This window comes from Choloepus didactylus, chromosome 13 (assembly GCF_015220235.1).
Source record: "Choloepus didactylus isolate mChoDid1 chromosome 13, mChoDid1.pri, whole genome shotgun sequence".
NCBI classification, from domain to species: domain Eukaryota; kingdom Metazoa; phylum Chordata; class Mammalia; order Pilosa; family Megalonychidae; genus Choloepus; species Choloepus didactylus.
In genome coordinates, this window is record NC_051319.1 from 18,684,411 (window position 1) to 18,711,630 (window position 27,220).

At 37.6% G+C, this 27,220-nt stretch overlaps 1 protein-coding gene across 4 annotated transcripts in view; it reads right to left on the reverse strand.

The window, feature by feature from the left end:
• SSBP2 (single stranded DNA binding protein 2) overlaps positions 1-26,253 on the reverse strand; it is a 402,865-nt gene extending 376,612 nt beyond the window's left edge. For all 4 annotated transcript variants that reach the window (XM_037801548.1, XM_037801547.1, XM_037801545.1 and 1 more), the window contains exon 1: positions 26,129-26,253. In XM_037801548.1, the coding sequence (XP_037657476.1) occupies positions 26,129-26,190 (62 nt within the window). In that variant the 5' untranslated portion in view covers positions 26,191-26,253. The remainder of the gene's footprint in view (positions 1-26,128) is intronic.
• Positions 26,254-27,220: the final 967 nt, after the last annotated feature.

The following is a 27,220-nucleotide window of genomic DNA, read 5'->3' on the forward strand; positions in this document are numbered from 1 at the left end:
TAATAGAGTTTTTAAATTCCTCCATAATGGTCTTGTGCATTCCCTTTTAGGTTAGCTGCTTGATTATTTTTGTTGCTATTGTTGCTAAGTCACTTTTGAAAAAGAAGAGCAAAGTGGGAAGACCTCGCTACTAGGGCATGCCCTCCTAAGCCATGAGTGCAAAGCACTGTTATAAAAACATTGTGATACCGGTCAGAAATACACAACTGAACAATGAAATACAAGGAAGAGCACATATATGATAAAGGTGTGCTGCAAATCAGCAGAAAAGTATAGCTTGCTTGTATTCTACAAGGAAAAAAATAAAATCAGACATTGTATCTCATACTTCATATGAAGGTAAATTCCTGAGCCATAGACCCAAAATACAAAACTCTAGGGCAAGTAGAAGAAAATGTAAGGGGATCTGTAATATCAGGGTAGAAAAGGACTTCTTCAGACCACAACAATACAAACCATAATGTATTAATTTCCTTGTTGTGAGGATTTAACCACTTGAAAATTAAGGATTCCTTATTAAAGGAGGAAACCTTAGATGAAACAAACATTATATTACAATGTCTAAAATCAACACGGGATAATGTCTAGAACATTCAAGAAAGTCCTGCTGAGTAGGAAGGATGGGCAAAGGATATGAATAGCCAATTCACATTCATTCATTCAACAAATATTTGTTGAGGACCTACTTTTTTAGGTGCTAGGGATACAAAACATGTAAGGTCCTTACCTTCAAGGAACTTAGGCAGGGAAAATAAACAAATAAATATATACTATAATATAACTAATATATTTGTTATGATAAAACTATGAAGAAAAATAAAGCAGAGCACAAAGATAGAAAGTGATGGGGAGTACACATTTAGACAAGGTGGTCAGAGAAAGTCTGGGGAGATGGCATAATAAGCAGAGATCTGCATGAAGTGAGCAAACCATGTGAATAAGGGGAAGAAGTTTTCTAGGCAGAAGAAACAGCAAGAACAGGAGGCTTTAAAGAATAATAGGTAACAATTTATGAAGAGATAACCATCCTCCCTAAAAATAAGAGAAATGAAAATTTAAATACTGATACACATTACAAAAATCAGGCTGATAAAAATACAATGTCAGATAAAAAAAAATGTCAGTGGAAACACAGGGAAAGGGAAACCTCATGTACTGCTGGTGAGTGTGCAGTGGTACAGCCATTCTGGAAAGCAATCTGGCAATACTTAGTGAAATGAAGTATGTGCATATGCTATAACCCAAAGATCCCACTTTGGAAAACCAGAGTTCTCCTTCAAGTCCCTAAGAGGACATGTATGAAAATGAAAATGACAGAGTTGTTTGGGTATTCTAGGTTGACCATCACCAGAGGATCAGATAAGTAAGATGTGGCATGTATATACTCTACAAATACTCTACAGCAGTGGCAAATTATGACCCCGATACGCAGAGAGCCAAGTGATAGATTTCTTTAAAGTACTGATTGCAGAAATATTTACAGAAAAAAAATTATGCCTCATATTTGCTTCAAAATAACACAGCTTTTAGAGGTAGAATTATGGGAGAGAGGGGAGCTACGGAGAGGAGTGGTTAAAAACATTTATGAAGCAAGATTGGCTACAAGTTGATAATGTTGCTGCTCGATGATGGATTGTACTATTCTCTCTGCTTTTGTTTGTTCGAAGTTTTCCATCATAAAGAATATTTTTTTACCTGTTGAGTGAAAAAAAAACACAAACAAAACCAGGTCTATAGCACAATACAAATTTAAAACAAATACATGCATAAAACACTACCACATATTTTTAAAGATACATACATATCCAAAAATATTAATATGGATATCTATGGAAGACAGAAAATGAGAATGACAACTGAGGGTAAATGAGAAGTATTTTAAATAAAACAAGAGAGGAGCCTTGTACTTGCCAAAGTTGATGTGTGCCATTATCTGAGGAGTATAATTATTCAACTTTTTGCACCTGACGTCAAAAAGAAAACACTAAGCAAATACAAAGAGCTCTGGGATAACAGAGGAGGGACAACTAAATCAGACTGAAAGGTGGATTCCTGTCCTAGACCCATTGAATCAGAATCTCTGGGACTGAACGGAAGTTACTACTGCTCAAGTCTCATTTCACAGAGGAGAAATGGAAGTAAAGTAAGTCAAATAATATCCAAGCTCACAAACCATCAAGCAGAAGAGTCAGAATTCAAACCCAGGACCAGAACTGCCACTATCACTGTGCTAACAAGCTGCAATATTCTAATTTAAAAACCTACATACTGCTCCCAGATTAAAATTCCTCAAATATTTGTTGCCACCACTTTTGGCAACCACAGAAAAAATTAGATTCTGAGTTATTTATGTGCCCCACTGGCACCCTCATCGAGTTTTTCAACAAAAAATGTCACTTTTCTCCCAGTATAAATTCTTTTCCAGCCACACAAAGCCTCCTTATTCCTTTCAGTATAACCAAAACACTTCCAAGCCTCTGAGCACACTTTCTCCAAACAGAAATACCCTTTCCACTCTCTACTTATTTGTATCCCATGCATCCTACAAGGTTGAGTATTGAGAAAACTTCCATAGCATTAATTGAATGAACTAAAGTCCCACAGCTACCCCAAGAAGCTTCTCTGATGACTTCAGCACACACCTTTTCCTCTTTTAATTTCTTTTACACTTACTCTCTGAGCCATTCAATTAGCACCTTATTATAGTAACACCTCATTTATCCAGCATCATTGGGAAAGGAAGTGTTCTACAGAAACAAATTTTCCAGACAACTGTAGCATTAATTTAGGAAGCAGCAGAGTGAAAACAGTGCCAGCTTGAGTTACAGATAGACCTAAGTTCAAATTTCAGTTCTTCCACTTACTAAGTGGTTTTGGGCAAGTGTCAATGAACCTTTTGAAGCCTATTTTATCATCAGTAAAGTGGGGATATACTACTAACCCACAAAGTTGTCGTAGGCATTACAGAAATCACATTTAAAGAACCTGATACAGCATTCTTTAAATCATAGCTACAACCACTCCAACCACTATTATGCACTGAAACACTGAAATCATTTTTTATGGAAATCATCAAATGTATATACTTGGAGATTTTTCTGAGGGGACGGTGAATATAAAATGAACTATCTCTTGATAACTCATTATTCATTCAACATTCACTCATTCAATAAATACTCAGTGAGGGCCAACTATGTGCAAAGTGATTCAGGATTCAATGTTGAATGAGACATATATGGTCCCTGCACTCATGGAGTTCAGAGTCTACTAGTCATTAAATAACTTCACTGTGTGTCACTGGGCATGAAAGAAACAAACAAGGTGCTGGACTGAGAATAAAGAAGGATCCACTTTAGAAAGGGTGGTCTGGGAAGGCCTCTGTGACTTGCTGCATAAAAAGGGAGTCAGCCATGGAAAGGGCCTGGGAAGTGAAGCACTGGCAGAGGAAATGCAGGCACAGAAGTCCTGTGGTGTGGAAAGGCTGGCATATTCAGGAACTGAAAGAAGGCTATGGAGACTACAGGATTATGAATGAGGGAAAGCAGCAAGAAATGTGTCTGGAGAATTAGGCAAGGATCAGATCATTCAGGGTCCTATAGGCCAAAGTAAGGAGTACAAGTTTTATTTATTTTATTCTAAATGTAATGGGGAGTGACATAAGACAGACACTGTAAATGCACCAAGTATTTCAGGAATATTAGACCATTTTTCTCATTCCTTTATGGAGTTCACATTCACTAATTTCATTTAAAATTTCCATTCCAAAACAAAACAGCAATAACAATACAGTACAATGATTTTCAAAGTTTCATTAAAAGCAGCAAAATCTTTTTTGTTAAATGAAACATTTCTTGTACCATATTAAATAAAAATGTTAACAATGGAGCTACTCTAAAATGATCCATATCCCATACAATGCCTTCTCTTTCAGTTCCTTCCAGAACAGAGTTTTAAAATACAGGTGTAAAACAAAGAACATTGGTTTGGGAGCCAGAAGACTCCAGAACTAGTCCTTACTATGATTTATTAGCCAAATTACATTGTGCAGGCCACTTAATGCCTTGAATCTCGACCTCTCCTTTATTAAAATAGAAATAATACCTGTCATGCTTATCACATGCAAGAGTGATAAAGATCAAATGCAATAATTTTGGGGGGAGGGATAGTCATCAACTAGATTGTAAACCAGAAACCACATCTTTTATTGCTTTTATAAGAGATAAATTCCAGTTGCTTAAATGACGTACAAACAATATTGAAATATTAGGGCCCCAAAGCAGGAATTAACCTTGCCAAGCCAATTTACAAATTGATGGGTATGGCATCTAACAGACTGAACACATTAATTGATCCTTACTATATTTTAGGTGCTTAACAGAAAATGAAGTTTATTTTTTAATTACTTTTTGAGTCCAAAATGAGTTTAAAATATAAATATACTCCTGTAGAGGAAGTAAGAATGAGTGAATGAATGAATGAATGCTAAGCATTCATTAAAAAAGTTATTCATGTTTTTAAATCAATGAATTAGGCTGTATTTGCCCTTAGTTCAATTAATCTGAACTAGCCCATCTTCAAATAGGTTTAGCCCATCTTCAAATAGGTTAGATTCTCCCTTTAAAAAAAAAAAAAAAAAAAATATATATATATATATATATATATATATATATATTTAAAGAACTTGAAGACAGAAATTTTCAAATAATTAGACAATGTAAAATCGTATATCTCCTATGCAGCAGTTAGAAATAGGGACTGGATTTACATCCAGAAAGATGGAGAAACCTTAAAATATAATGCTACCAGAGGAGGGGGTGGGGCAAGGAGAGCTACAGCAAAAAAATCTATCTGTAAAAATGAATAATACTTGTATTCAAAACAACCAATTTTGCATTTTATAAGAAAACATACAAACAGGAAACATACCAAATACATTAGAATGGTTTCCTATGGGGCTTAAGAGTTACAGAAATGGGAAATGGGAGGAAATAAGAATGAATGAATGAATGCTAATTAAATAGCAGAAGAGCCTGGCATGAACCAGTGATGATACTGAACCATAAACCGAGGAGCATCGTTAACCCACTAAACTTGAGGGCAAAGGAAATAAACAGATTAGATAGATAGAGAGAAAGATATACTAAATCTCATCATCTAAATACCTAATCCTACAAGACTAGCCTTATTTTATTAATCTCTCCTTTTAATCTACAAGATAAATAAGGGTAACAAATTAAGGGAATAAAAGAATACCAAATGTCAGATAAGATGGTGCTTGTCTCCTGAAGATACAGCAATAAAAAATACCAGTACACAATGTCTTAACAGACATTGCAGACAGAAGAAAAAGATAGGATTTTAACAGGGACTGTCTTTTAATTAAACGACATGACAGATTTCAATCCTTTACGCGCAAAGGCATCAAAAATATCTTGGCATCACCATAGTATGTAATTCTTGTCAAATACACCATTTTTACTCTATTTTAAAAGTGAATGCTTTACTCTCATTACTAAAAAACAGCTTCAGAAAAACTGTCTCTATCAAGAAACTAAAAATCTGTAGACTTGAGTTTTATCGCTACTGAAAAATGGACTTATCATCCAGAGTGACAAACTGAAATACACTTATTACCTGGTACCATAATTCTGATTTATATCTTATCTTTTAACTTTCCATCATCAACGAGATGTTTAAAAGAAATACAAACTTCTCATAGTAAAGAAAGAAAACGAGACATTTATAGCTTTATCCAAACCCAAGGAGAAAACTCAGGTTCCTCTTAGATGGTGAAATTTAAGCAGTTCCATTTTGGATGAGAGATCAGCCAAAATGATGAACATTTTACCCCTGTTATTCTTCACTACAAACTTATTTTAAAAGTAAATAAAATGAAAATCACTCCTAGTACAATTTTAATGTGTAATGGACACACTTGGGTTTAAATATTGATTCTATAAATTATAAAATCTAAAACCTTTAAGTTTCTAACTGCTTTTGGCTCAGCTTCCTTGTCCATAAAACAGGCTACAACATCTACCTCTTTAGGACTGTAAGATGATGAATGAAGTATACAGCTTAACATTCTTATGTTCTTTAGGTCATTCAAATTTGTTAAAAATTTATTAGGAAATTATATATTTGTCTTTTATCTTTTTTAGACGACCTTGGCTTCAGAAAAAATAATAACTAATATTTTCATGTGGTAGAATTATTGTCCTCAAGAAGAAATCACAAAACAGTCCACGCAATTGCCAAGTCAAATGAACCTTTGGCAATATCATATGGAAAATTATCTTTACTTAATGCCAAGTAATGGAGAAAGATTTCCTGGCTGCCTTAATAAGTGTCAGGCAAAAAGGTTTATCCACTTCAAGTGTTCCAGTAAAGAACTTTAAAAAATAGAAAGTCAATTACCTTATCCAAATGGTTAGAGTTCCAATAATATTGTTTTTTTCAAATTCCAGGTTTTAACACACATTTATAAAAAAGGTCATCATCCAAGATAGAAGATATATTTTTTCTTTCCCTTAAGAACAATGAACCATTTGTAGATTCCTTGGGAGGGATAACACCCAAAACTTTGCTTCTTTCCCTATTGATTCTGGGAAGGTGATAAGATAAAATTCAAAATGGATTTTCCTTATAATATTAAACAGAAATAAATAGTTCTTTCATCATGTCAACCATCGTGTCAGGAGAACAAAAACTTGTGCTTTTCTAACACTGTATTACATTGGATCTCAAATCCTTAAAATTGGCTTCATAAAATGCCTCTAATATTATCTACCTATATGAATTAAAGTCTTAATAGTAATCCTTAAAATGCTACATCAAAAGTATAAAAACATACTTAACCAGAACCATACTGTAAATTTATTTTAGAAATTAAAATAAGTAAAAATGGCATATAATGTTGAACCATCTGGTCCATCAATTTTCTTCAGTTTTTTTTTTTCCCCTCAATTTCAAAATACGAAAACTATAATTCCTTTCTTTCAGAAATAAATTGGTAAAAGTGATAATCCGTGATCCACACTACGGATAAACACTTCAACATAAACATATTTTGAAAATTAGTGGTCTTTATAAATTAGAGTAGTAATAATATACAGCCTGTGATACAACACATCCAATAAACAGTAGCACCAATACACTCTGTAAACTTACTCTTACCATCTTATAAATAATGTTAGTATAGTTTTGCTTTTGTATGTTCAAATTTCTATCACAATTCTGAGATTAAATGGAATCTCTCAAACTTAATTTTTTGAACTAAGCTCTGAATATAATCTACCAGAAGAGAAATGACAATTTGCTTGTTTTTCCTGTTTTGATGCTTTTTATAAGAACTTCCCTTTTTATAGGTACAATAAATTACATATGCAAATAAATAAAAGTAACACAAGCAATATGAATGCTGCTTTTTATATGTGGTTTTAATGCTTGTAGCCTGGTTACTTCGAGTGGATTCATACAGAAGAAACCCTGACTACAGGTAACATTGAGTTTGGGCAGATGTATCTATCACTAAAATAGAGTATTTTATGCACTTTCTAGTCAAAATAGAAAAAAAGACACCTCTTACCCCTCAGCTATTTTGGCCTCCACAAGAGATCCACTCATAAGAAGTGATCTCTTGTCATTTTACACAATTAGAAAACAGCAAATTCAAGAAAGATTGAACTTCTGCATTTTAAAAAGTTAAAAATAGTATCTCCCCTAACTGGAAGGAAAGTAGCCTCAAAAAGCAATTCAAAATGCCAAGATCTTTAAACTTGGATAATTTCAAAAGATTTAAATTTCTAAAATATTCTAAGGGACTTGTTATCCTAAGCCTTGGTAGGCTTCTTTGGTAAGCAAAATAAATAAACTCAGATCCCCCCCAAAACAGAAAAGGGTCTTTTGATGCTCATCTTAGTGTCAATCAACAAGATGACACTATCAATCATAAACAGAAAGAAAAAAAAAAAAAATGAAGTCCCCAGCAATTTCAGGATTCCACTGAATGGAAAGTATAACTTGGAAGTCAGCCAGAGGGAACAGAGCGCGCTCCCATGACTTTCAAACCATAGAAAAATGAGTTTCCCTTAGTCCCTGGGATAGGATTGTGGGGATTCCCATCAGTACATCAACAACTGGAAGAGAAGGGTCAGAATCCATCCACCCCAATCACAGCCCTGCAGGTAGGCACTCACTAGGCTTAAACCTGAAGTATTTTCACGAGTAAACTACATATTTCATATAATGTGAATTTATTTATTATAATCTACCTAAACTGGATTATTTAAAACCAAACAAGTCCAAGAACTGTCCTTTTTAATCCTCCAACTTTATTAACAATTGTATCTGTTATAAAATCTAAGAATTAACTCTATATTTTATGGATTCCTTTCTCCTTTCTATATAATTCACCTTGATTTGATCAAATGCCACAATCCGTACTTCTTTCTCAAAACAGTATAGTGCCTACAGGAATATATCTTAGGAAACTGAAAGATCTCCCATATTTTTGTTTGAATAGGGCCTTGAGTACTAAAGAACACTTACCTCAACTAGTTAAATTTCCACAATTTGAAAAGATATGAAAATATTCTGTTTTGTCAAAAAAGTCAGAAAATTTTGGAAAGCATCATCAGCCTTTTCCAATTGTCTGAAAACATCAAATGTAACTAGAAACTATTAAAAATGTGCAAGTTGTACCATAAATATCTATTCATTTAAAGTAAATGGACAGAGAAATAACATTGCTGATTGGAATATAAGTCAAGTACCTTTGTTTTATTTGGGCTAAAATAGCTCAGCTAAATTAGAGATGATATAGAAGAGTGATACCGAACTATACCTGTTTCTTTGCCTTTTAATAATTTCCTAAATATACAGATAAAAAGGCCATCTTTTCATTTCCATATTAACAGTAAACAAGAAAAAAAATAAATGAAATAGACAATGTAACAAACTATCTCTAAGCAATCTTTAATACCTTAAAGGGCTAGCAAACCTAAAATAAGATTTTTTTCATCTTGGTTTTAGTCTGCAGAGTTTTCTATAACACAAATATATCCTTCTCTTACCTCTATTGTAAATGACAGCAGAGGACTATAACGCATACATAATTCTTTTACATTTCAAAGCTCCTAACCTGGCCAAAAGGACAAGCAAAATAAATAATGAGAAATATATCCATAATATAAACAAATTCCCAATACTCACACTCCCATGACTTTCAAACCATAGAAAAATGACAACCAGCAAAAGAAAATGAACTTATAAAGCCTCCTGGATTTGCAAAGTAGAAAGATTTTTCTATATTTAAAGAATATTTATAAGGAAGAACATTTAAAGATGGCATGTTATATTCTTGAGCCAGTCATCATTGCCCCTCCTATCAATAATTGGTTATTTTACAGTAATTTTACATTATCAAGACTATTGTCCTTCTTGGAAGATTATTCAAATAAATGCCACTTTACTCAAGCTCCCAAGAGAAAAATCAGATTGACCTGCATATGCTCCTCATTGTTGATTTTAAATGAATGTAAGCATGCTAAATTAATGATCAAGTGAAAGTACTTAAGAATTTTGCTTAGAACAGCAATGGTTGTAAACTTTAGTTAATCCACCTCATGCTGGATATTGCAAATAATATTAAACATATTGATAAAAATTAATTTATTGCATCTTGTATAACTCTATAACAAAAAACGTCAACCCTAATTCTGTCAGTTTATTTAAAAGCTCTAATGAAACAGTCATGAGATTTATGCAAAAGCAACTAAGCTAGTAATGATATATTACAGAGGGTGTATAATTTACACCTTTAAATTTTAAATTAAATATTTTTAAATGATTTTCAATAAGGAATCAGTATTTTTCAAGTGGTAATTCATATAGCGTTCTGTAAATTTCCCTATTGACAAAGATAAATTGATAAATATAATAAATGTTACCATATGGAATACTAGAGAAAACAGAATACCAACAATGAACCAAACTTTATATCTTTCTATATACCATTTGCTTTCCTCTGAGAGTAAGCTTGCCCCGTTACAAACAACAGAAAAGCATTTTTCAATCCATCTGTGCCTTATTACATCGGGGTAAAATGGAATTGACATTTTTTTAACATCTCATATTATTTGTTTCCTGTTTTCAGAATGGTAGAAATTGAACTCTGATCATGTCACCTTCCTGCTAAACACCTTATAAAGGATCTCACGGACTTCAGGATGAATTCAGAATTCTTAGCCTGGTTTTCAAGAACTAGCCACTGCTTATCTCTGCAATCTCTACCACCTTTCCAGAAACACCCACTCCCACACACACACACATACTACAGCATACTGAACTTTCTGTTTCTAGAAAGGGTCATGGTCTCTCTCACTTCTGGACTTCTCCCAAGCAAAAACTGTTCCCCATGCCAAAAGTCCTGTGTACTTCTCTGGCAAAGTTTATCTTGTTCACTGTTAAATCCCCACTGCCTTGTACAGTGTCTGGCACAAAGCAGGGTTTTGAGTCAGTATTTAATGAGTTAATAAATAAAAAGAATTTAAAAGGTATTTTTTTTTAAGTTTTATTTTTGAGGGAGGGATTTGTTGGGAACTTGGAAATAATAAATGCTCACAACTATCTTTTTGTTGCCTTCCTCCTTATTTAAAAGTGTGCTTTTTTTGGTCAAGTAGCTTTGATGTTTTTCTCATTAAATAAGAAAATTTTATATGCATGTATGGATATAAAAATAGTCTGGGAAGGTTATATTTTCTTTTTGCTTATCTGTATTTTCTAATTTTCCTTCTAGGAATATTTATAACTTAAACAATAAAAAGCATTTTGAAGAGTACTGGTAAACTAATCAAATAAACACAATTTGTGCCCTGTAAACAGGGGTTTTACTCAAGTACTCTCATTTGGACCTTCTACAAATTTAAAATGTAGAAAGGAAAATTAAAGATACTGTATAGGAAAGAGTTGGAGTTTGCTAACCAGGAAGATTTTAAAAATACTCTCCTCCCCATCCCCAAATTTTAAAGGCTAAATGCCTAGAGGTTGGTAGCCACAGCAGGAAACTATTAATTTAGTTTTCTTAACTCTACCACAATCATTTCCCAGTGACCATGTGGAAATGATCCCTTTATTCTAATCATTCTCTTCTAAGATTCAAAAAAATTTTTAAAAATCAGGTGACTAAAGCAAGCAATTGTAACCCCACACTCACTTTCAAAGCCCACATGCTAAAGGTAAAACCACTTTACCTACTTCCCTTTCTCTTCTGTCCCCGATGGCATCCAGATATTGTCATCTTTTAAAAGAAAAAAACTGTCCAAAGCAGTTGACAAAACCTTTTTACAGAATGATAAAACCAAACAGTGTCCCCCAGGTAAGCCCCTCAGCAAACTCCCCCAAGTAGAAAATCTATATACCCTTCTTGTCCTCTATCCTTTCTTTCCCAAGTGAAGTTGTCCACATTTGATGTCTCTACTACCTTGCCTCTACTTCCTCCTCAAACCACTGCATGCTAGAGCTCAGGTTCGGTCACGCCACTGAAACTTTTCTCCCTCAGGTCACAGATGATGTCTTAACTTACAAAGCCAGGAGACATTTTTCAGACTTTGTTTAACCTTCTCATTCATTTTACTACATTTGGTATGGTACATCACACCTCCACTTTCAAAACTCCCCTTCCTTGACTTCTGTGATGCAAATCCCTTACCAGTTTCCTCCTATCTCTTTTCAGTATCAATCCCAAATTCTTCTTCCACCTACACTTTAAATGTTCCCCAGGGCTCCATCTTTGATCTCTTCACATATTCTTCCTGGATAGTCCCATAAATAACAGCTTCATTCCTACCTCACAGCTTCAAACAATACACAAAAGAAAGTGGGCCATATAGAAGGGGTAAAAACAGGCAAACCAATCCGTGCTGTTAAAAGTCGGGGTGGGTGGTGAAATCACTGCCCTCCCCCCTACATGGGATCAGACACCCAGGGGAGTGAATCTCCCTGGCAACATGGAATATGACTCCCGGGGAGGAATGTAGACCTGGCATCGTGGGACGGAGAACATCTTCTTGACCAAAAGGGGGATGTGAAAGGAAATGAAATAAGCTTCAGTAGCAGAGAGATTCCAAAAGGAGCCGAGAGGTCACTCTGGTGGGCACTCTTATGCACACTTTAGACAACCCTTTTTAGGTTCTAAAGAATTGGGGTAGCTGGTGGTGGATACCTGAAACTATCAAACTACAACCCAGAACCCATGAATCTCGAAGACAGTTGTATAAAAATGTAGCTTATGAGGGGTGACAATGGGATTGGGAAAGCCATAAAGGACCACACTCCACTTTGTCTAGTTTATGGATGGATGAGTAGAAAAATAGGGGAAGGGAACAAACAGACAAAGGTACCCAGTGTTCTTTTTTACTTCAATTGCTCTTTTTCACTCTAATTATTATTCTTGTGATTTTTGTGTGTGTGCTAATGAAGGTGTCAGGGATTGATTTGGGTGGTGAATGTACCACTATGTAATGGTACTGTAAACAATCGAAAGTATGATTTGTTTTGTATGACTGCGTGGTATGTGAATATATCTCAATAAAATGAAGATTAAAAAAAAAAAAAAGAAGCAGTGCAAAGAAATGATATGAAAAGATGATTAATCCCAATCATCAGTTATGCAGATTGAACAATAATGCCTGTGGACTTCATAGAGACTAAATGATTGAAGATTTCCAGTGTAGGGGTGCAGAGATGGGCATTCACATACAGGACTTGTGAAAAAGCCTTTCTGGAGGACATTCTAGCAACAGGTATCAGTTTAAATGTCATACTCTTTAGCTATTACTTTATCCCAAGAAAATAATTAGAGATGTGCCTAGGATGCAATGCAGCACTGTTTATATTTGCAAAACCATAAAAGCAAAACTAAGTATCCAACCAAATACCAAATAAACTATGAACATTCATACAGTGGAATGCTATGCAGACATGGAAAGTTACATTAGTAAATTAACAAATATAAGTTACAAAGCAGAATGTATAATAATTTGCTATATTGGCTTATGTGTATGTATATGTATATATATGTGGGTATATATCTGAACAATATATACATATTTATGTATATAAATGTGTAGGAAAAAAAAAAAAAAAGTCGGGGTGGGGGGGGTGGCCTCCGGACTGCAATAATTTTTTTTCTTGTTTTAGGTGTTTTCACTGATGAGCTCAGTTTCTGAAAATTCATGAAACTTACACTGATGTGAAGCTTTCTGTATGAATATCATATTTCAATAGTTACCTTTTTCAAAGAGTGAAAAGAAATAAGCTAAACCTGAGTTCTTCTTCCAGTCTGACATGTATGTCTTGGCTAAATTACTTATCATCTTAAAAGCCTTAGACTCTTCATCTGAAAAATAGAGATAATACCTACTACATAGCACTGTAAAGAAGAAAATAAATAAAATATATAAAGTTCCTGGCACTATACTTGAAACACAGGCACCTTATGCTAACAAATGGCATTCCTCTTTTCCCATCCTCTCTCAATTCTGCATCTCTAGCCTAGACTTCCCTGAGCTCAAGAACCATATTCAACTCCTCCCAAACTATTCCATCTTTCTGTCTGAATGGCACCTGTGCTGGTTTGAAGCTGTTAGGTGCCCCAGAAAAGCCATGTTCTTTTAATCCATTCTTGCAGGTACAGACTTACTCTGGGTGGGACCTTTTGATTAGGTTGTTTCCATGGATATGTGACCATTCAAGGTGGATCTTAATCCCCTTGCTGGAGTCTTTTATAGGAGGATAAAAGACAGATGAAACTGAGAGAGCTTAGAGAAGCTAAGAGATGAAATCCCGAGTTTGCCCCAGAGATGCAAAGACAGGAGCTGAGAAAGCAAACCACTGAAACCCAAAACTAAACCTGGGGGAGAAAGACCAGCAGACTCCAGCCAAGTGCCTTCCCAAGTGATAGAGGAACTCCAGGTGCCAGCAGCCTTTCCTCAGAGAAGGTAACCTCTTGTTGATGCCTTAATGTGGACATTTTCATGGTCTTAGAATTGCAACTTGTAACTTATAAATCTGCATTGTTAAAAGCCAACCCATTTCTGGTATATTGCATTCCAGGAGCTTTCGCAAACCAAAACAGCACCTCAAACTGAGCTCATCATCAGCCTTAAGCCTACCTGTTTTTCCTTCTGTATTCCCTCAAAGTCTGTGATTGAAACTTCTACCCACAATCACAGCCATTTTAAAAATCATATTTAGGAGACCAAGTCCTGTCTATTCTACATCTAAAATATCCACTGCGCTGACAGTGGTGTAGAAAGCATGAACATAAACAGCTATATTATTACTGCAGCTTACTTATTACAGTAGCTTCCTAATGGGTTTGTCTCCCTCTTTACCCCACCCTACACATTGCTTCCAAAATGATTCTTCTAAAATGCACCTCAGATGATGTCACTTTTCTGCTTAATATTTTTTATCAATTTATCCCAGATCAAACTCTTATTCAAGGCTATTCTTAAAACAGTTCCTGTTTAACTTGCCAGATTTATCCTCTCCAGCACTTCCCCAAATATACTATATTCTAATTCGTCCATGTTTCTGGAATGTCTCTCTCTCTCTCCCTAGAATACTCTTTACTTGCCCCTCCCCCCAACTTGGCTAATGCCTCTTTTCCTTTTATATACATCCTGTTAGAAATATCTTCTGACACTCCCACAGCCCTAGGGTGAATTCAGTGCCCTTTTTCAGAACTCCCCTTAGCACCTTCTGCATACCCATTATAGTAGTTGTTACTCTGTACTTTTACCTATTACTTGTAAGAGAACAGAGTAACTTACTCTGTGTAGTTGCTGATAGTGAGTCTCCTCTGGATAGCGAACTCCTGGAGAGCAAAGACTAGCTTGTTATTCAGATCTGACTCACCCAGGCACACCAGAGGCTGAAATATGACAGACAATTCAACATTTCTTAAATGAATAAAGGAATGAGGAGAAAGTGGAAAGAAGGATGAATGTGATCACCATCTCACAAAATTTACATAAATTTATACCACTGCAAATAGTTAAACAAATTTTTTAAACACTTTTTAAATGTTAAAACACAAATGCCAACTTCTTAGAAAGCTCTGTTTTCTTAGGCCTTTCCGTACAAAGAACTGGAAGACTTGTATCAATTTTTTTTTTAATTAAGAATTAAACGTGCTTGATAGTCTCCATTTGCCCTGCCAGATCTACCTTGCTGTCTCTACTCTCTATCCCTTCTGCCCTGCTGTGACCTGGGAGGTTGACAGCTACAGACTGTATTGCTGGCCTAAGCTCCCTTGTCCTCTGGCTCCCAGTCAGGTTCGAAAGAAAGGAGCACGAGCAGATCAGAAGACAGGAGGACAAAGAAGGCAAGGCCCCCTTCCTGCCAGGCCTCCCGCCTCTGTTTATCAGAAGGGTTTAATAGTGGCTAGGGTCCTCTTCATACAATCCTTATGGGAGCCATCTGTTTCCTGCTGGGGACTTGACTAATACAAACACAAAAAGTTTGTCAACTAGCAGCATTTTTGCCAGCACTTGCTATATTATCAGATGTCAGGTCAATGTATACCCATCTTACAGAAAAGCATCAACAGACTTTAAGTAAAAACTGGCCTATATCTTAATCTTTCTGGCTCTGAATTTATAAGCCCAACTCACCTAAATAAACGAAGCAGTATCCATTTGAATTCAAAATGAAGTATAGTAAGTCACTACCCAAGATGAACTGTTACTTGAAAACTACTCCCAATATATATGAACACATGCATGTATGTGTGTATGTGTAATGTACTTGATGGTAAAAATCTCACAAGTTTGCCCATTACAGTATTTACAAATGAAGGAATAACAGTATCAGTCACTGAGTTTAATTCAGGATTTAAAAAAATGCTTACTGAAACACTGTAAAAGCTTCCTAATAATATCTATTGCTTAAATACACTGATAAAGTGTAATTGTCATATAATTTTAATCCAATTATAAATGACAAATAGCACGATGCTGTGAAAAAATGAAATGTGGAATTGTTTCTATTTTTTCTAATAGTCAGTACTACAGAAATTACTAGATAATAGACTCAATATGGTTGTACTATTGCTCCTGGACCACGTGGAACTTCCCAGATGCCAGTCCAAAAATGAACAAAAAACCAACAGACCATGTGCTTAGTGGAAGAGACAGTAAGTAGAGGGGACTCAAAATTAGAGAAGAAAGCTTTTTTCTAGACATTACATATTTCTACTCTATTTATTTCTGACACCAAAGTTCACAAAGTGAAGTAACTTTATGCCAAATCACCTTGCCTCTAGATACAGAAAGAATGAGAAAACAGCTCTACCTGAAGTTATACCCTGAGCTCCTAACTGGCATATTCCTCTCTGACAAGCCTTACATCCAAGTTGTTAAACCTCGTTACTGGCTAAAGTATATGGAACTACATGCAGAGAACTTTCGGTACCTATAATCCTACCCAATTTATTAGCAGCTATTAACTGCTTCTAATCTTTCCTTTATCTCTCTCTTCTGCTGCTGCCCTCCATCCCAACTAAAAATGATGGATACATATGAAAAGAACTATCCAAGCATCCCCCTACAGCAATTAGCTACAATGAAGCAAAGCAGTTAAAATGAGCACTGGAATCAGAAACCTAAATCTAAATCCAGACTATACCTCTCCAAGCCTCAGTTTCCCCATATGTAAAATGGGGATTATATCTACTTTAAGAAATTGTTGTAAGGATTAAGCAAGAAAATAATTTTCTATCAATAAACCATATGAAGACTTTCCCTCCCTTATTGGAGAGAGTCATGAAAGGAAAAAAACTTTCCCTACCCCTAAATTCCAAATTGAAGCTAACTGGCAAAAAAAAAAAGTTCACTGGTCAAATTTGGTGTAAAACTTCACATAAATTAAAAAACCCAAACTAACATAAATCCTATATCAATTCAGTTATATAACAAAAGCATAAAGATTTCAAACAAAAATCATATTTTGTTTGTGTGGCACTTCTGAAATTAAGTAATTGCATAGGATCGTGTTTAACTCACATTGTAACGATGTTTTTCATTTAATCAAAGTACTAATATCAACTTGTAACTATCATCTAATCCATGATTCTCTGTTGAAACAGATCCATACTAAACCTTCTTAAAAAATGTATGAATCTCTCATCTTAAAAGAGGCAGCTGTAGTATAATGACAGGAATACTGACCTTGGAACCAAAACAATCTAAATGTGGCTCAGCTCCACTACTTATTAGCTGTATGACCTAGGTCAAGTAAAGTCAATTTCCAGTTATAAATCTCAATAATCAATAGGGATATACCTTACTGAATTATTGTGAGGGTTAAGTAAAATAAGGTACATTAAATACTTTGAAAACTATAAAAGACAACTTTCATTTATGATTAAATTTGTTAACAGAGAAAACGAGAGATTATTCTATCAAATATTCATATTGAAAACATACACACATTTCATAGTAATATAATTTAGGTCACTTCCTGTTGTCCAAAAATTCAACACAAAGACTACAAAATACATATTTTATAGATAACTGCTCTTTAGGAATTACATATTAATGCTGGTATCAAGTATTAGAAATATTGGGGAGAAAACAGTGACATCCTGTTGTATACAGATTTATAATAGTTTAAATATGTCATTTATTTATTCCACAAATATCTAATCATAGTTCCAGGCTCTGTGCTAAGCAATGGGAATACAATGATGAAGAAGACAGCATAGCCCTTGTCTCCATGAAGCTTCCAATCTGATGGGAAAATGAGCTATTAAACAAAAAACATCACACAAATACACAAATATTTCATGTTTTATGACAGATGTTAAAAAGGAAAAATAGACATTGCTATGAGAGCATAGAGTAAGGGGGCCTAATTCAATCTGGGAGCTTTAGGAGAAATAATTATGCCAGCTGTACCATCCTTTGTCAACCCATTAAACTTTAAGTGCTCAATAAATCTTAGCTATTTCTATCATCAACATCATTGTAATAGCCATATGCCCCACAGTCTTCATGTTAGGGACAACTGTACCCCTGGGGTTTGGGAAATAAGCAATAATTAACCCTATTATCTAGGCAGACCCAGGTAAGCTGGACCCACCACCCAATTTATCAGTAAAAACCAAGCTTAAGGAAGCATAGCTTCTCAGCCCAAGTTTGAGTCATATTTTATATATTCTTGAGCAATGATGCTGATGTTGAGAGGTTTTCTCAACGGTGGTGGTTGAGACCTATTCCTTCTGCCAGAAAAGCTCCAACCCCAAGTCCTCCCAGGACTGAGCCTTACAATATTACCTAGGTCTCTGCTTAAATTTCCTTTCCTCAAGAGTCTTCCCTGACTATCCAATCAACTGTAGCTTCAGCCACATTCCATATTACACCACCCTATTTTATTACTTTTAAAGCATTTTTGACTATCTGAAATTATCTAGTATATTTATTTTCTTCTTTATTATCATGTTTCTCCTTTCAACTTCAAAGTAATTTCCATGGAAGCAGGGACCCATTTTATTCTCCCCATAATCTCAAGATGCATCTTCCTTGCTAAAGATCCCCAGTTTTGTTTATGTAGTTCAGGTAAAGGGAAGCAATGTTCCCAGCCCAAGGACAAGCAATGACTAATTTAAACCAATTATGGTAGTCCCATTACCTTTGATATTTTATATTTTACAGCTCTCACCAGTAAGACATGAGAGGATATCAGCTAACCAACTTCAAGAAAAAGTTTTCCTCCCTGACTGATGAGACATAAGGAAGAAAAACCTTGCCCTTCTTCCTGCCTTTCCACTTACGTTGTGGGAGAAAGTGATGCCTAATGCTGCCTAATGCAGCCTATACTGCATCAGGAGACAGAGACCAAGAGAAACCCAAAGAAACTCATCCTGAACCCTGATGTTCTTGGTCCACTGAATAGACACTGAAACTATCTCCTATTACGTGAGATTTATTTTTAAACCCCGATCAATTAAGCCATTTATTATCTCCTGTTTTGATACCTGCAGACAAAAGCATGATAAACTCTTAAGCTTCTGTTTCTTCTGTAATGTTAAGAAAAAATAGTACCTATAACCTATTAGATTCTTCGGGGAATTAAATGAGACAATGCAAGTCAAGTGCCAAACATAAATAAAATACTCAAATAATAACACTGCTGCTACTGTTACCATTAAACAATAACTACCTATGACAAAACTCTTTATACAGTATTTTAGGATTTTGTTATTTTATAAAAACCATTTATTTTAAGTCTACTTAAAAACCTTTTTAATAGACTAATTCATTTATCTTTCTTCCATCAGTAAAATAGCTTTTGGTTATTTCTCAAATTTGATGGCGGTAAATGAAAGAACAATCAAGGTAAATAAGAAAAATAACCATATTAATTTCAGGAGAGAGCATTTTTTTTGGCATCAACTCCTCTCTAAATTTACATGGGCAGAGATACATATAAATTTTCACCTATTAGTGATGAAAAAGGCTACAGTTCAGTATTCTTGTCTTCTCAAATATGTTATCAGTATTTTAAACTGGCTTAGATTATACCAATTAGCAATTAAAGGAAAATTAGTAATTAAAACGATATTCTTTAACACCTACAATTACAAACAATTTCTTTAAAAATAAAAAAAAAAGAACAAAGTGCTACACTTCAGTCTTTACTATTTTTTTGTGCTGAACTACTTGTCTGACATTATGCTCATGAAGCAAAATTAATACAGAAGATCAAAATAGGAGATTGCCAGGTCATTGGTTCAAGTTCAGTCTTGCTGAACTGTGATTTAAAATGTTAAGATGGCTCATTATTGTCTAAAAACTGTTTTCAGTCCTGCATAAAAATATAAAAATCAAAATTCTTAAAGTAAAATTTAATGAAATGACACCAACTGAGGTTTATCTTTTAAAGACAAACTAAGGACAAATATTGATTCCTCCACTGCACTGGGACTGGCCAGGCTGTTCCGAGTCCAGAAACATTTTTTGGTCCTTTCAACATTACAAGAAAATCATTAGCTCCACTTTTTATCTTTAACTATTTATCTACTGTGACAAAAATTACCATTTTCCCATTATGGCCAACCAATGGTACCCATTATGACCAACCATAAATTTGGGCAGCCTGCAGGGTTACTCCAACTTACCTAGTAAACCTGATTCTTCCCTGGATGGTCCATTTTCCACCTGTTTTTCAATGTCCTCGAACAGTGAATAAGACATACAGTTTGGAGAAGGTCTGAACAGCTTTTACTATCTAACATTACTGAACATTATTGAAAACAAGTAGGAGGTAAACCCTGGTGGACCATCCTTCAGGTCACCTTTTGTAGTACACAGAAGGCTTTGGTGTAATAGTTAGCTCTCACCATCCTACTTTTATTTTAAATATACACATATTTTAAAATGTTACATGAATACATGTTACATATGTAAAATATACACAAAATCTGATAAAGTTTAAAATCTGAATATAACCACTTAATTTTTGTTCCAAAGTCTCTCCATATATTAACAAATACATCTTACTGTATAGCTTTAATGCTATTTTAAGTCCTTCCTTTGGAAAACAATAAATTATTAATAAAAATATCTTAGCATATATTTAGAGGCTTGCATATAACTAATCAACAAGATATCACTATTTCATCTGTCATTCCCACACCAATGTCAAAGCAATAATGTATACACAATAGGAGAAAATATTCCTATGTGTTCCAAAGTAAACATTTATAATTATCTTCAATTCTTATTTTAAAATTATATATTGCCAGCAGTAAAATCATATCTTTGGGACCAGTATTTTAGTCCTCCGTCCTCTGTCCCAATACCAATGTAACATTTGTGGGTTTTATGGAAGAAAAAGATTCTAAATTCAAAACAGTTTTTTTTAACAAATTTTACTTCCAACTCTAAACTATTAAGATGCAATGGAAATAAACTGTAGGCTGCGTATTCCAGATCCTGCCCCACCAAGCGCATTCTAATTTTAAAACAAAGCAACTCTATTTTCTAGTTACAGTTAAAGGTGTAAGACACATTTGGTCCACTACTGCACAGCAACTAAAACTTAATGATTTTTTTTCAAGCTAAATTGGTTTTATGTAGCAAACTGGTTTTGAAAATGTGGGGAAAAACCTTTAATAGAGATGGGCCCAATAAATATGGGTCTGTTTTCTTCCACGGCTCTGAAAAAAATGCACTACAATATTAATACTATTTCTAAAAGTCACAAATCTCTGGATAAACAATACTAAAATTGAACTCTCAATTTTAAACATTTTCTTTCATTCATTAGGTTTTTTCCTTCAAAAGAATAATTTTTGATACTTTTAAAATGATGGAAAAGAAATCAATCAAAAGAAAACTCTTTAAGATGCCACTTTAAATAGAAGTTGAGTAATTTGGAGAAAACACCTTGGGGACAGGGGTAGTCAATTTAATATCTTATAGAAAATTTCACTCCCACGAAGGTATTCCTTCATTAAGAAATATTGAATTGCATTAACTGCTCATTAAACAAGTTTCTGAAAAGACTTGCATTATTTCCTTGAGAAAGGAAAGAAAGAAGAAAAGAAGGAAGGTTTATAATTTTGAGGGGGAGGGGGAACCTAACAGCAAAAAGGAGGGAAAGTAATAAGGTGGCACTGGCAGATACCAATCCCTACAAGCTCTCTTACACATTATTTAAATGTTCATTAGACTGTAACCACTTAAAAATGAGAATATGGTATTTCTTGATATATTCAACTAAAAGATTCACATTTATAAACCAGTTACTTTTCAAAGCCCCAGGTGAGATGCACAGTTTGATTTCTATAGTTTCTGACTAGTTTACTTAATAAATGTCACTGAGTATCTGTTAGATGTTAAGTACTTTAGCTCAACTCCGCTTTGTGGCAGATTCATCTTTCTGTGCTATCACATAATTTTAAATGATCAAATTAGATAATGAAAAATTACTATCATTACTCATCTATTTGCAGGTGTCAATTATTCTTTCTAAGGTACTGTGTGGCTTAAGATTCAGCAATATTTCATACAGAAACTATTCACAACTACTTTTAAAACTTACATAATCAATAAAATTCCTGGAAAAGAAATTTTAGTAATAAGAGTTTTTCATTACCAGGCTTCCACCTTTCACTCCTAAAATTTCTATGCCTTCCCCCACACCACACATACATCGTCAGCCTGTCAAAATGGAGGGTATAAACATCACAGTGCATCAATAGTTAAGACTGCATATCTGATCAAATCTTTAAAGTCTGTTATATCTGACTACACAGCACTGTTCCCTACATCTGCAGCATCCTACCCTAGATCAGGAAGGCAATCTGGTATACTGAAAAATTCCTTTCAGCTTCAATCACAGGTTCTAAAGTTAGATCTGTGTTAGAACCCAGCTTTCCTGTTTTCTAGCAGTGTATCCTTGGGCAAATTGCTTGACCATTCAGTCTTAGTTACCTTATTTCTTCAATGGAGAAAAAAATCACCTATCAAGCAGGACTGTAGGAAGAATTATGAGAATACACATCAAGTACTGAATCCAGTGACTGGCAAATGCACAGCAAATAAATGAAGTTACAGTTGTTGGGTAGTTGTTATTCGGTATTTTCGAAATCAAACTAAACTAGAGAATGTGGAACCCAAACTACCAAATCCTTATTTTGAAGGCCATTACTTTTTTTTTTTTTTTCACGTTGGAAAAATTCCTTTGAGTCTAACATCTTCATTTATTCAACAAGTATTTATTTGGTGCTTACCACATTAGAAGGCACTGTCCTTAATGTCAAGAGTACCTCAGTGAACAAATTTTAAGTATCCTCCCTGCCCTCAAGAAACTTACATTTTAGGGGAAGTTATACATTTAAACAACTAATTACAGTTATTTAAGTACCACTGTAATCAGTGTTACAAAGAAAACCTACAGGGTGCCATGAGAACAGCGAAAGGGGGAAAGGACCCAACAGGAGCAGAATTAAAGTTTCTACACAAACATCCCACCTCTCTCCAAGGGTTTTCAATCTCTCTAGATATAATTATGCCTAATCCAAACCTTGTATAGACTTGATCTGTCTAGTTTAAAAAAACAACAAAACAAGTAATTAACCTGACCCTGACAATCTTTACATTCAGAACTGTATAGTCAAATTATAGAATCTGTATAAAACCTACAATTAATTTCAAATATGCCATATAGTGAGAAATGAAAGAGAAAACAAAGATATAGGTAGGCATCTGGCAGTTATTCACTATGAGCTCATATTATAAAACACATTTCTTGATAAATTATAAAACAAAGATCTTAATTTTATGTGTATGCCATTATTACAACGTCTCATTTTTCAGAATGTTTCCTGTTAAAGTGTGTATTACATATTACTGAAAACACAAACTATTTGTGATTTTTTTAAGATCAGAACCGATTCTAATTTGTTTATTGAAAGACAATTCTTTGCTCAGGTAAAATTTAAAAAAAACTAAATTGGCGACATACATTTTAAAGACAACTTTAAGGTTCTTATCTTCAGAAGTTATTACACTGTTACAGAACTGTGCATTAAAGTTTCAGATAGAAGAGAAAGATGAGTGGTCAACTCTCCCACCAAAATGAAACTACATTTATTCTATAAACTAGAACCTACCTCAATGTTTTTCTTAGATTCAAACAACATTCACCTAGAAATTAATCCAACAGCAACACAGAACAGTCATTGTCAAATTCTCCAAAAGTAGATGCTTCACCTATATTTAGTTCAAAAGGCAAGCCAATCCTGCTGCCAATTATAATGAATGGAAGAAATGTATTTAAATCAAATAGCACCATCTAGCAGAACCCTCATCACTTTGCTCACAAGAGTAGATGTTATTTGGTGCTCAGTGTGGTAACATGACAGCAAAAGTGGCAATTATTTGTTATCATGACAGAATCAGAATTAGAGAGCTAGAACGGACCGCAGAAACACCAAGTTCAACTTCCTCCTAATTATCTCAAGAGACTAAAAACATTTTTTACAAAATCATCAGGATGCAGAATACATTCAAAGTTCACCCATTCCTGGGAGCTCAGTTAAAAACCAAAAATTAGTTTGAGTCTCAAATTCAACCACCCAAAATAAAGAAGATTGTGCCTCAATACATTTCAATTCCTTCACCCCCAAAATATGAAATCCAAGTATTCTGTAACCATTAATACTACAACAGCAAAAATCCTCCTTCAGATGTTTTATTTTACCAGACATATTACAACCAAATAATAAATGCACACAAATTAGCTGTTATTTCAAAACTTCAAATCCAGTAACTTTTGTTTCTTAGCAGGGCTATAATCCTATCCCTTTTAGATATGCCTTTTCACAGCAACAAGATCCCGAATTCACCTCTCAGAATATATCTCTGAAAAAAAAACTGCATCTCTCCGTTAATTTTTGTTTTGTTTTGTTTTGCTACATAGAGGCCTGCCACCCCCAAAATCCTATGAGAATTGTGTGTGTTGCTGCTAACACGGAGATTAGGAAATGTTCCCATCCCTAGGGCACAAGAAACTTTCAGGGGAAGACTGCCTAAAGCAAGAAGAGAAACTCGGTCTTCTGCACAATCGGTTTTTATTTACGCAGCTACTTCTGTGCACGAGGTAACCAAAGTCCTTTTTGAGAGACACTCTCGGACCCGTTTCCCCTGTTTGACCCCCTTAGAAAGGCAGCATGCTTTCAATGACCAAACAAACCTGACTCTCAGAGCTAAAGTGGTTACTGGGAATCACTGTCAGATCTGCTGCACAGAAAGGAGGGGTTCTTCCTCAGTGGTCACAGTCACTATTCGCTCTCATTTTTAGTAACAACCAAAGCACCGTTACAAGTACATAAGAATAGCAGCAAACAACCCTGCTTCGCAGTGTGCCGTGACGGTGGCATCCCGGGTCGGGAGGGGCTCTTTTCTCGCCCGTCCTCTCTTGAGCTCCCACGGAAGTGAACACCTGTATCTCCCCCACAACACCGACCAAATAACTCCTCCCACCCTCAATGCTTCTCCCCTTCCCGCAGCCCCCTTTCCGGACCACCGCCCCCTCCCCACCGCAGAGAGCCCTCCCTACTAGGGCCGGCCGCCACCGCCGCTCACTCAACTTCCCCTCCGCGCCCCCCACGACCACCGCCCGCGGGGACCGCCCCGCCCGCCACCGCGGCCCCCAGACATTTAGGAGACAACAAGTCTCCACAAAAAGTTCTCCAGCCGCCGCAGAGTTGGATCTGTTGCTAGAAGCAGAAACGCCAGCCTCCTCCAGCAGATCCCACTCTTCGCCAGCACACTCTTCTCCCAGGCAACTCGGTCCCTCTCAGACTCCCGAACTTCAGCAGCGCCCACCCGTCCCCACCCTGTTCCACGAGGCGCCGGGGACTGCGCCCGCCGCGTCCCTCCGCGCGGCCCGGGAAAGCCCCGACGCCCACCCGGCCCGCACACACCGTCCGCGCCCCGCGCGCGTCTCCGCGCCCCGCGGGGCCCCGCTCCGCCGCTCCGCGCCCGGCTTCCGCCCTCCGCGCGCCCGACACCGCCGCCCTTGCCTCGCCCGGCGCTCCCGGACCCGAGCCCCAGCCCCGGAGTCCCCGCCGCCGCGCTCCCCGCGCTCTCCGCCCGGACCCCAGCGCGCTCCTCCAAACACCCACATTCCCACCGCGCGCCCTTCTCGACGCGGCTGCGCTCTCCCCGCGACCCCCGGCGGTTCCCCCGGTCCCCGCAGCTCCGGACCCCAGCTCTAAAGTTACTTTGTGAGGAGGTAAACCCGCGGGTTATTTCCCTCAATCACCCAAACAAGTTTCCATCCTCACCACCCGCACTACCGCCGCCCCCAACACACTCGCTCCCTCCCGCCGACAGCCCCCCACGGCCGCCCGCCCCGCGTGAGCACCTCCTGGGAAACAGCCGCTCCCCGCACCACACGCCCCTACCTCGCGCACCCCTCCCCCTGCCATCCCACCCCCGGCTCTCCCAGGGAGGAGAGTGTCTGTGTGTCGCCGAGATAGAGTGTGCGAGTGCGTGCTTGTGTGTGCGCGCGTGTGAAGGCGGAGGTGGTGAGAAGCGGAGACACTTACTTCTCCCGGGCCTGGCTGTCGGACGGGACGGCGCTGCTGTTACTCTTGCCTTTGCCGTACATGCTTGTGCCGAGAGCAGCTCCCACTGTCACGCACCTGTCAACCCATCACAGCCTCCCCGGGAACAGCCCCGTCCCCATGGCGACCCACGCAGCCACCCCCACTATTGGCCGCCCCACGCCAAAGCTCCGCCCCCTTCGCCCAGGCAACGCGCGAGACTGACAGGCGTCCCCCTCCCTCCGGCCCTCCGGAGCGCACGGTGGCGGCTACAGCCTAAGCAGCAGTCTCCTCCCTCCTTCCCTCCCTCCCTCCCTCCTTCCCTCTCGGCTCTCCGCCCTCCTCCCGCTCTCCTTCCTCCCTCCCCCTCTCCGAACCCCGGCGCAAGGGGGGAATTAGAAACTGCTCTAGAAGGATTTTAAACAACTGGCTGTTCTCCCTGCCGCCGCCCCTCCCCCCGCGCCGCCCGCGCTCGGCTCCTCACTGGAGAGAAGGCGTCGGGAGGAGGGGAAAGTGCGGCCTGGAGTCGCCGGCAGGAGCCGGCGGAGCTGGAGCTGTGGCGGCCCCAGACTTCGGGGCGCCCGCCGAGTACAAGGACAGACCCACGGCCCCGGCCACCCCACCAGCCCCCTCTCCAGCTCCTCTCCTGCCTGTTCCCCGCGCCGGTACACACGATTGATTTCTGCCGCCCTCAGACCTACTCCCTGGGGTGTCGCCCTCGCCCTACTCTCAAAGGGACGGCCGGCGAGGGACACCCACACTGCTCCCTCGACCTTCTGGCTGAGCGACCAGGATAGACCCGCCTTCCCTCTTGGGGAGGGACTGTATCACCGGCCCTTGGCGCCGCTGGGGTGGCGTCGTCCGGCTCCCAGGGCCGCTCCCTGCGCCCCGGGAGAGCGCCCTGCCTCCTTAAGGGATGAGCCTTCCCCCAAAGATAGAGAGGCGACTCGTGGGGGCGCACTGCCCCCTACTCCGGCCCCTGCACGCCCGGATCCCGGCGGAGTACCGCACACCAGCTCCCCTGCCAGATCGGCCCCAGGCATACCCCACCCCGGCCTGGTTTACCAGCCTTGGATGGCGATGCCTACTCTCCCT